Source organism: Muntiacus reevesi, chromosome 19 (genome assembly GCF_963930625.1).
Source record: "Muntiacus reevesi chromosome 19, mMunRee1.1, whole genome shotgun sequence".
Classification (NCBI taxonomy): domain Eukaryota; kingdom Metazoa; phylum Chordata; class Mammalia; order Artiodactyla; family Cervidae; genus Muntiacus; species Muntiacus reevesi.
The window spans coordinates 20,290,353-20,301,769 of record NC_089267.1 but is presented as its reverse complement, the minus strand read 5'-3'; the positions used below and the strand labels follow the sequence as shown (position 1 = coordinate 20,301,769).

Below are 11,417 nucleotides of genomic sequence, written 5' to 3'. Positions count from 1 at the left end.
GCGCCGCCGGAGCGTGCGGCCCGGCTCGGCAGCCCTTCGCGCGACCCGGCGGCCGCGCGCTCCCCGCGCGCCGCACTCCGGGCCCGCCGGGTCCTAAGCCGCTGGCCGCGCGCCCTTCCAGCTGTCAGGCCCGCCGGAGCGCCCGCTCGGGGACGCGCGCTGGCCCCGCGCCGCGCCCCCGGCCGCCCCGGCCCGCTCGCGCGCGCGGGAGACGGGCGCACGCTCCGCCCCCGCGCGCCGCGGGCTCACGCCGAGCTCCCCGCGCCGCCTGAGGTCTGGAGAATCGAAACCCGGGGGAGCTCGCCCTGCCCCTCGCGCGCGCCGCCTGACCGGCACGAAGTGGGCGCCTTAGTTCTCGCCGAGGCCGGGTTTATTAACGGAGTAAATGGCCTAGCTTTACACCACACATTGCCTAATAAAACGATGGTCGGGGGTGGGGAGAGTCGAAAGAACTTCTGGAACCCCGTCCATAAGCTATAATGACGCGCCAGAAAAGGCGAGAATTTTATGTTTTGGGAAGTTTCTGCAGTTGCGCGAATTTCGCCGGGCTCCGTTTGTGCGGGCGATTTAGAACTCTTGAGGCATCGGAAATGTCTCTTCGTTGGAGGGGGAAAAAAAATAAAAAGAGGGGTGTTTTGTGTGTGTGTGTGTGTGTGTGTGTGTGTGTCGGGGGGGGGGATCCATACGTCAAATATACGTACAGGCACATGAATGCACACTCACACCCGCCTCCGGCCTCGCGCTCCGGGACCGGCCGCCGCAGCCCTTCGGCTCCGCTGGGCTCTGGCCGCCCGGCGGGCGGGCGGGGGCGGCGCCCTATGCAGATGAGGAGGGTGTGGCGATTCGTGCGGCGCCGGGCCCCGGAAGCGCCCAGAGGACCTCGTATAAAAAAAGTACTGAGGCCGTTTCTCCCGCACAACTGCTAAAGCTCCAGAGACAGGAACGTGTGCGGCGGCGGCGGCGGCGGCGGCAGCAGGAGCCGCCACCTCCGGGACCACCGCGACTCAGGCGGCGCGGGCGGGGACGAGGGGCGGGAGTGGCCGGCGCGGGCGGCGGGGGTCTAGGAAGGACTCGAGTCGCTCGCCGCGGCAGGGAGCGCACTCGCTGCTCCCGAAGAGTTGTCGCCTCGCAGTTCCTCGCTCGCCGCGCTCCTAGAAGGGGCGGTCGCCTCCAGGTGACACAGACGGGACTCCCGCTTGCGCTTTTCCAGATGCATCAGAGATACTTTTGGTGCGGGGCTGCTCTTGCGGGGCGCGGCGCGCGCGGCTGGGGGACCGCGGGGGCCTGGGGAGGGAGCGTCTCCGGGGTGCCCCCCAAGGCGAGGCGGGGGGATTCCAGCGGGGAAAGGGGGCGCGTTCTTGCCTCCGCGGGCTCCCCCCCGCCCCGTCCGCTTGGCCGCTCCTCAGCGTCCTCAGCGCGCTCCTTTCCCCACTTCCCCCACCCCCGTTCTCTCTTAGGACCGACCAGGGCCAAGTGGCGTTCGGCGGGCACTTCATGGCGGAAGGCGAAGGGTACTTTGCCATGGCCGAGGACGAGCTGGCCGGCGGCCACTACATCCCCCTGGGCGGCGATCTGAGCGGCGGCGACTGCGGCGGCGGCGGCGACGGGTTCGCCGGGCATTGCTTGGAATACTGCGAGAGTCCCACGGCGCACTGCAACGTGCTGAACTGGGAGCAAGTGCAGCGGCTGGATGGCATCCTGAGCGAGACCATCCCAATCCACGGGCGCGGCAACTTCCCCACGCTCGAGCTGCAGCCCAGCCTGATCGTGAAAGTGGTGCGGCGGCGGCTGGCGGAGAAGCGCATCGGCGTCCGCGACGTGCGCCTCAACGGCTCGGCCGCCAGCCACGTCCTGCACCAGGACAGCGGCCTGGGCTACAAAGACCTGGACCTCATCTTCTGCGCCGACCTGCGCGGGGAAGAGGAGTTTCAGACTGTGAAGGACGTCGTGCTGGACTGCCTGTTGGACTTCTTACCCGAAGGGGTGAACAAGGAGAAGATCACACCACTCACGCTCAAGGTAAAGCACACCCCCCTCACCCCCCACCCCAGAGGAGCCGGGGGCCCCCGCGGTGGGCCGGGCGCGAGTGCTGCACGGCTGACACCGGAGCTCGGGTCGGCCACCCGGACCCGTGTGCGCGCCCTGGCTGATTTTGCTTTTGAGTTATTTTATTTATTTTTTTTTTCTGAGTTCACGAAGGTGCGTGGACTTGTGTCTGAGTGTTTTCGTTGACTTGCTGCTTCAGCGCCCCGCGCCTTCTGCTTCCTCATCTGCCCTGCCCTCTCTTCCTTCTCCTTATTTTTTAACTCTTGGCTTTCCTTGCTTGAGACGTGTCCGGAGTACATTCGTACATTCTGATAAGTAGAAGAGTGAAATATTGTCCTTTTTTTTTTTTTTTTTTTTGAGTCATTGGATGATTGAGTCTCTGGGAAAAAGAGCAGCCTGCAGCAGAGGCGAGTCAACGGGCTTATTATTGTATTGGAAAATGTGACTAGATTTTGTAGCTGCTTTCTGCTGACTGCAGGCATTAAGAATAAATAAAGCTCTTCTCCGGGTTGGTTCTTGGGTTCGGGATATAATGCGTCCCCTCCTCCCCACTTTGGCGCAAAGCGCGTTTTATGCAATTAGTTAAAATGATCGGAGGAACCAGCCTCCCAGAATGTCTTAATTTAGTTCATATTTGATTTTAGCTGCAGAATCCCAGCGGGAATCCATAAGATACTGGTCCTATCAGTTGCCTGGGGGGTGGAGGGGAAACTAGGTGACTAGGGACAGGATGAGGCAGACTGACTTTTCACTGCAGGCCCTTCTGTCTTTTGAATATTGTGGCTATATTGTGTGAAGCTTGTACCTATAAGAACATTCTCAGAAAATAACATTTCAAAAGTCAGACATGACAACAGAACCGCTTAGTACTGTGCTATGTCTGCCAAAAGCCTCAAACTATTACTTCTAGTCTCTTTCCCAGACAGCAGAACCACTCGTTAAATGTATTTTTTGGTTGTTGTTTTCAGAAGACTGTTTAATGTTTAAACCTGTAGGTAGTGTTTTGCTGAAACTTGACAAAACAAAAGGGAAGGAGCAAAATAATTCTCAGCTGTGATGAGGATGTATTTATTATTTTTTTCTAGGTTTGCTCATCTTCTTGTTTTGTCTTTTAAATTGTAGGAAGCTTATGTGCAGAAAATGGTTAAAGTGTGCAATGACTCTGACCGATGGAGTCTTATATCCCTGTCAAACAACAGTGGCAAAAATGTGGAACTGAAATTTGTGGATTCCCTCCGGAGGCAGTTTGAATTTAGTGTAGATTCTTTTCAAATCAAATTAGACTCTCTTCTCCTCTTTTACGAATGTTCAGAGAACCCGATGACTGAAACGTTTCACCCCACAATAATTGGGGAGAGCGTCTATGGCGATTTCCATGAAGCCTTTGATCACCTTTGTAACAAGATCATTGCCACGCGGAACCCAGAGGAAATCAGAGGGGGAGGCCTGCTAAAGTACTGCAACCTGTTAGTGAGGGGCTTTAGGCCCGCCTCTGATGAGATCAAGACCCTTCAGAGGTATATGTGTTCCAGGTTTTTCATCGACTTCTCAGACATTGGAGAGCAGCAGAGAAAACTGGAGTCCTATTTGCAGAACCACTTCGTGGGCTTGGAAGACCGCAAGTATGACTATCTCATGACCCTTCATGGAGTGGTGAATGAGAGTACCGTGTGTCTGATGGGACATGAAAGAAGACAGACTTTAAACCTGATCACAATGCTGGCTATCCGGGTGCTAGCTGACCAGAATGTCATCCCTAACGTGGCCAATGTCACTTGCTATTACCAGCCGGCTCCCTATGTAGCAGATGCCAACTTTAGCAATTACTATATTGCACAGGTCCAGCCAGTGTTCACATGCCAGCAACAGACATACTCCACTTGGCTACCCTGCAATTAAGAATCATTTGAGAATGTCCTGTGGGGAAGTCATTTCAGACAAAATAGGAAAAATAAAAAGAGAGAGAGAGAGAAAAGAAAAAGAAAAAGGCTGAATGACCCAGCCCTGATTAGGGATATGTTTTGTGCAATGATGATCTGCTCCTGGTTTTAAACTTGGCAAAGCTTTGTGGATCTTTTCATAGGTACGGGGGCACGATCTCGAAATAACCCACCCACCACCACCAACCCTCCCACCTGATTCTCCTACCCAATTGGATTCTTTCCTGAAACAAAAGAGACCTGTCATTAAAAGCAACCAGGTTCTCCTAAAATAACAAGAGACAGGAAAAAAAAAAGCTTGATGACAATATGGGTTTGCAGTACCTGCTCCCATAGCTTTGCCATAGGAAAAAAAGACAAGTGGATAGATAGTTTCTTATAAGATGGAATTCACAAAAGGGAATATACGAAGATTCAAAAAAAGTCTCCCTCCAACTTAATTATGAGTTCAGGAGTTCAGATAGTAACATTGGTACGGGAATAAGGGGTACACCAACATTGGGATTGCTGAGGCTTGTAGCGAATACTATCTGTGGAACTCTCCCATTGCGCTAATAGAAATGGCTTGCTCCAAATGAACAGTAGTAGGTTGGTGCAGTTCTCATAACAAACTGCAGAACTTATGATGACACAATACATTATTTCCAGCTGCGTGCATAGCTCACATTTTTTAAAATGTGAAAATGCAAGCAAAAACAGCTGTAGCAAAGAAAGTATGCTCAAGGACCAAAGATTTACCAGATAAAAATACCCGAGTAGAAGAGAGATAGTAGAATATATAAAGAGTTACTATATTTGTTACACACCAATATACATCAAAGTGCCTGTTGCCTTCTGAAAATTTGAAGTGGAAAAATTTTATGGTTTAATGACTTTTATTTTATCAGGGACTCAAGAAGAAAATAAAACAACACATAAGCTTGTGAATGGTGGAGGAGATGCCCTATTTTTTTCTTGACAAATACTTGTATAAATTTAACCTTGTTGGTGTGATGTTATCCTAGGTACATGTGTATGTGTGTGTATATTATGTGTATATATATACATATTTGTGATATGTGTATATACACACAGTTCATTGACTATGGTCTAGAATAATGTAGCAAATAGGAAATGTTTAAATACTGTGTGCTTTTATGTTTTCAGCAGGATGACCTGAGACGTGGGCATATTGCAGTGATGAATTAAATCCCACATCTAAAAATCTTAAAGTGAATGAAGGAGGAAAACAATTAATATATTTGATAGATTGAGCAGAGATTATACCTTTTTAGTGAGTGTTTTTTTTTCTTTTTATTTTGTGAGCCATAGAATTCCACAAATGGGAGAATATTTGTTTGGCAGAGCACTCTTTTTTTTTATACTGAACTGCCATTTTGACAGTTTGAACCCTTTTAGTTTTTGTAATACTTGCATACCTCCATGGTGTATAATCCAGTGGATCATGGATCAGTGATAGTCTGTTTAAATCCCTGACTGCTCAAAAGAATTTCTGGTGATCTGAACACTACTTATTAATATTTAAATGAATTTTTAAATGAGTGCATTATGCATTCCAGGACCACTAGAGTTTAGTAAATGTGAAATGACCCTTTTTAAAGAGTATTTGCACAATTGCTTAAAATTTATATATGAGATATATATTATATATAAAATTTTATAAATTCATGCCAACATGAAACATCTTCGATCTGGTTGTCACACTGCATTTAAATATTTAGTACTGTACTTCAAATTCACTCACTTTGCATCGAATCAGATCCAACTTTATTTTCTGTCTCAAGAGACCAGTTACACCTTTGTGAAATGAACTGGCATTACTGTTTCAGTTCAGTGACAGCTAATCTTGAACCCATCCCTCCTCCTAGCCTTTAATTTCTTTGGACACTGGTCTCTGAAAACGCATCTGTTGAAAACAAAACTAACATCCAAAAACCTTCCCTCTTGTCTTATGAGGCAGCCACATCATCCCTTACCAACCCTAGTGGATGACTGCTTACTATGTGCAGCCCTCTGAAGAATCAGCTGATTGTCGTCATCCATTAGAGAGGGATTGGGGAAGAAAACAGCATCATCCTATTGGCAGTGTAATCTGTTTGTTATCGGGCATCCCTCAGATGCTCATTGTTAGTTTAATCCATCCGATTACCTTTCTTGCGCATCTTTCTTGGAAGCCTGCACCGGAACTCGATGGGTTTGCTGTAGCACCCTCCCTGTGAACTCTGTCCCAGCTGTAACAGCTACTGCACTGCCACTCGCTGTTTCCTAGGGAACTTTTTCTTCTCCCATGTTGGCTCCGACTCGCTCACTCCAGCCATGAGTTTTGAGATATTCATTTCGAATTGCCAGGAAATGTTCCATTTGCAGATTAAGCCTGATACTTAACCGTCAGAAACCCAGAGCTCTGTTCTCCTTACCTGTTTGGACATTCCCTAAGATTAAAGCTAAGGGAACACTCAGGAATGGAGGAAGAGCGGCTGGGCATCTGCCTTCTTCCTTCTCATCCTAACTCTTGACGGATGAGTCATCCACTATTTCACAAAGAATCTGGAGGTCTCCGGCTCTGCCAGAGTAACGATCGGCTGTTATTTTATGGCACAGATTCTTGTATGGAGGGGCCTTCTTTGAAAAATACACTTTTCATTTGTTTTCTCAGATATTTATGTTCTTTTCTTGCTTACTCCGGGGCTGGTAGCATAGTTGGAAATGCCAGCACCTGGCATTCAGTTAGTAACAGGCTGTACTCAAGACAACCTTCGGCATTTACTTTGATTGATATAATTTATTTCCCTTTTGTATGTACTATAGTCTTGTGCATATGTAGTTGAACAAACAGTGGAATATATGTCTATCTTTGTGGATGTGTGGCCTAAACATTTGAATGTCTGATGAGAGAGAGCCATGTGTCATAGGTCAGAAGAAAAGACAGCTCTCAACTCCTGATTAGTGTCTGTGATTTGCTTACCTTTGTGTTTATCTGGCCGAGTGTGCTGTTACTTTAAAGCAGGAAGTTTTTTTTTTTTTCCCTCTGCTGGAGGCTCTTCTCACCTGTCCAGCCTGGCACATCAGGGAGCACTTCACCCATGACAGTGCCCTTTTAACAAGCTGACTTTATTGGCAGTAAAGTCTCATTGCCTCAAGATGTCCTACATCAAGATGGACTTTTCCTTTCCAGAAACAGGATCAAATATTTGCTCACTCTTGGTATTGGGTGGACTGTTTTAACCAGGCTCCAGCATTGCAAGGATGGAAGAAGGTCTGTAAGCCAAGCCAAGGAGGGAACGCCAAGAGAAGTGAAGATACTGTTCATTTTTGCCACCCCTTTCTGTTTGCTTATTGTAGGTTGCCTTACTGCGTGTAAAGTTGTTTTCAATGCAATGCTTGTCAAATAAATATTGTGAGCTATTTTGTAAATGAAATGTATTATGTTAAAAGCTGTCAGCAGTTCAGAAATAAGCTTTTTTTGTTGTTTGAAGACAACATGTGTTAGATGACGCCAAAAAGCCAAAAAAAGTAATTTCATATATAGCACCTGTTTGAATATAATCTTTCTTTATGATCTCTCATAGCATAGCCTTTTTAGTGCTAAGAAAGAATCTCTATGTAATATTTTGTTATAGTAATGGCTTGCTAACAAAGTACATGGTCAAAGTACAGAGTTGGAAGATGGCAAGTAACTTGGTGAGACTGGCTGCAAATCCTTGCAGAATGGAGGAGTCTCTGCCCGCTGGCTGTCTCTCTCTTCAACCTCTCTACAACCATCGCCTGCTCCGAGACGTCCTGTTTGCAGCAAGCTGCTTCTGGGGTCACTCTTTTGGAATACTTTCACTTTAGACTGTGTCACAGGCAGAAAAGGAGTTGATGGAGAATGGACTCTTTAAAAACTGACATGTTTGAATCAACGCTAGAGGGAACAGATTGTGAATTTTGTTTACAGCATCCAATATTTGGATTTTTTTTTTGTAAATAAAAAGAAGTTATTTTTTTCTATTGATTTGTGTGTTGTCTTCTGTGTCTTTGCTGGCCAAAGACTGTATCCTCTGAGTCCAGCCGTGTCCATGAGAAAAGATGGGGCAGTGTTTGGAGAAGACCCACCTTTATCAACTTCTGATTGGAGTAAAGTCACTAAAATGCCCAGCTTACAGCCAGCCCAACTCTTGACTGGCTCAGTCGGCTCCATTAGAATCTAGATAATGAGTACTGACATTTTGAATCTGGTTATGAGCTTACCTGTGTTAAGTGCCCCAGGCAGAGCTGTCTTTCAGGATCAGTAGTGGCTCCTGACTGGACTGCAGGGCTGCTATAGCCCTGAGGGGGCTTTGGTTCTAGGGAGTAGCCCAAGTGCTGTGATGAGGTCATCACCGGTTTTATGTGTATCATCTAAGGCTCTATAGTGTTACTCAGAGTGTTCACCTTGGGAGGAACGGAGGGCCTTTTGAAAGTCACTAATCAGAAGGAAGAGTGATAACAGGATCTAAATTGTGCTTTGTTTGTGTGCATGTGCTGAGTGCAAAGACATTGCTCTTTGACAAGCATTTCATGTAATCTCACCTGTTCAGATTGCCAGGGAGCAGCCATTTATTATTATTTTTTTCTTTGTGTTTTTTGGAGACTTTCTCACTACTGGTAGCATGAGAGTTTGGTAAGCCTCAGCTATTATAGGACATCCTTGTGGTTTATGAAACCATTGAAAGTTCTGATGTTGGACAGAATGCATGCTTGAGACTGTATCTGAGAAAGAGCCATTCCTGGTATTCAAAGCCAGTTTCCCTCACATACACATTATGAAAATACAAGGTGGTTATTTGCTTTAGTGGTGGTATTTGTGTGGCATTCTCTTCTTCCTTTGTTGCAACCTCTTCATTTTTTTTACAACCATCCCTTGGATGTCTGTGGTCATCACAAGACTCCTTTTTAAGCAAGGGTTGAATAAGGACAGTGTATATTAAGCTCCTACTTAAAGGGTAGCCTTATGTATACCCTACTATTTCTAGTTGAACTACCAGACTGCACCTAGCTAAACCTGGAGAGAAGTAACCCAGTCTTCCTTTCCTTGGGAATAATCGTAACTTCTGTACCATAGTTTCTTTAAGAAGAAAAACAAAAGACAAAAAATTAATACCCAGAAAGCAAAAACAAAAGAAATCAAAACCATAGTTTTAGAATATTAAGTAGAATATGAACTGTTAAAATCAAATACCTCAGAAATTAAGCCGTAATTTCCTTCTTAGAACTAAGTTTAAAATAAAAATATGAATGTCCTGCAGTCTAATAGCAAATACAGTCAAGTGGGAGGAGGGAAGGAAAAATGATTTAAAATGACAATGGCTTTCACCCGGCAACACCCAGGTCTTCATTTATAATGTTGTGCTCCCGAAAAAGGAGCCAGGTCTCCTTTGACAAATGGCTGGATCAAGGGCTGGGGCAAGGAATACTTCAGAGGAACCTGGAACATCTTGTTTCAGAAAGATAAGGTGTGCTAAAAAAGGAAAAACAGCAACAACAAGAAACAGGGATGAAGGGCATGTCAAAAGGACACAGGGGCCACCTGAGAGAACTCCAATGGCCATAACTGGAACAATTTGAGCAAAAAAAAGAAAAAAAAATAGTAGTATTGGATTATAACCTAAAATATAAAATGTCTGTGAGTCCACATGGATAGAAATAGATGGTTAATAAATAAATGGAAGCAAAAAAATAACTTTCCCATGCAGAATTCCAAATAATCCGTGTAGATACTGCTTACTCCAGGAGGCAGAGCTTAACTCCCCGCCTCTTAAGCATGAACTGGGTGTGATGACTTCTTTCTAAAGTGCATTGTATGGAAAAAGTGAATAAAGAGTGCTTACACCAGTGGAGAGACCTGACGGACCGTCTAAGCCAGGCGGTTATGGTCCCCATCATCAGTGATAAATCATGAAGATAACAAGCACTTTTGGTTATGAGGTGGTGAAAATGGCACTTTACCTCCGCAATCTTCCTTTCCAAAGCTGTAATGTCTAATTATGAGACGAGAAAAAGACAAATTTGAACTGAGGGGCATACTATGAAGTATCAGACTAGTATTCCTTAAATCATTAAAACATAGAAGATCTGAAAACTGCTACAGGGAAGAGGAGCCTAAGGAGACATGACAACTGAATGTCCTCTGGTATCTTGGATGGGATCTGGGAAAGAAAATGACGTGAGGTTAAAATCTCAGGGAGTCTGAATAAAGTGCGTGTTGCTGAAATAATATTTCCATCTCAGTTCATTAGTTATGACAAATGTCCTATGCTAATGTAGGACATTACCGGTGGGGAAAGTGGATGTAGGGTATGTGGAAATTCTCTGTACTCTGTTCACGATTTTTCTTTAAACATAAAACTATTCTCAAATAAAGTGTTTACTGAAAAATGAAGACTGATCTTTCTTTGCTATTTCTAGGGAAGTGAATCTATTTGTAGAAACAGTAATGCATAGTGAGTTTAATTTTTTAATGTTTACCATACTTAAGTGTTAGGAGAGCATATGAAGGAATGGAAATAAAATGATGTGTTTTATTCACACACATCAGAAAAATTTTATCTACAAGTTTTGGAGAAAAGGGAGTGGATTGAAGAGAGTTGAATTATAGGCAAGTCTTTTTCTGTAGAACAGCAGGAAGAGTTCATATTACCTTAGAGCGTTAAGGCAACGGAACACTAACTGTAACTACAAACCATCATGTAGATGTTTTTAAATATGGAGACTAAAATGAGCAGGGGACGAAAATTTCATCACCCTAATATACAGAAAACCCGGGGAAGTTGTTTAGGAGCTCTTTACAAGGGAGTAAATGATTTTTTCTAAATGCTAGGGGATGTTAATAGTTGGTGGAGTGTTGAAATGAATTATTATTTAATATAAATAACCACTTTCACCATTTACCTGCTTACCTAAGCTCTTTCAGCAGATCAGGTTTTCTTAAAGTGAAGGGACAGCTGCTCTTATATTTACTTTCTCAGCTCAATCACTGGCATTAAAAATCGTTGAAAAATGCTGTTTTCAAAAATAGATGCCCTTAGTAATTTTTGAAAGCAGCCATTCTAGTGTTGCAGTTTATGGAGTTAGGACGAGGCCCGAGGTTTCTGCCGAGGGACATGGAGCGCCCCAACGGCAGGAATTTATGAGTGTGGGGCTAAGTTATTTCTAACCTCCATAATGGAAAGTTCCCTTCAGAATCCCCTTCAGAAACTATTGATTTTCCAGCACAGTGTGTACTTATCAGTAATGCCAAGATTTTGTGGCATCATCTGGCCATGTCATTAGAAAACGGCTGAAACCCTATTCTTTCTTTTTTTTTCTTCTAGCAAAATTCACCATAAGGCGCTACACAAGGCACGATGGATATCACCATCCTATGCACTAGTTCTGAATTGCATACGGTCTGGAGTATCTTCCTATAGATCT

The 11,417-nt window shown here is 45.2% G+C and overlaps 1 protein-coding gene across 2 annotated transcripts; it reads left to right on the top strand.

The window, feature by feature from the left end:
- Positions 1-854: 854 nt before the first annotated feature.
- On the top strand, positions 855-7,960 carry TENT5A (terminal nucleotidyltransferase 5A). Of its 2 annotated transcripts, none has more exons than XM_065911457.1 (3): positions 855-1,230; positions 1,458-2,019; positions 3,169-7,960. In XM_065911457.1, the coding sequence occupies exons 1-3, from the start codon at positions 1,211-1,213 to the stop codon at positions 3,943-3,945; spliced, it is 1,359 nt and encodes a 452-aa protein (XP_065767529.1). In that variant the 5' UTR covers positions 855-1,210; the 3' UTR covers positions 3,946-7,960. The 2 variants fall into 2 exon arrangements, with proteins under 2 accessions (XP_065767529.1, XP_065767528.1); XM_065911456.1 differs by having other exon boundaries at positions 1,034-1,174.
- The last annotated feature ends 3,457 nt before the right edge of the window (positions 7,961-11,417 follow it).

Coding starts and splice junctions, on each gene's coding strand:
- TENT5A (XM_065911457.1), top strand. CDS start 1,211: ATGCATCAGAGATACTTTTG. Junction 1,231..1,457: donor ATGCATCAGAGATACTTTTG/GTGCGGGGCTGC, acceptor GTTCTCTCTTAG/GACCGACCAGGGCCAAGTGG. Junction 2,020..3,168: donor TCACACCACTCACGCTCAAG/GTAAAGCACACC, acceptor TTTAAATTGTAG/GAAGCTTATGTGCAGAAAAT.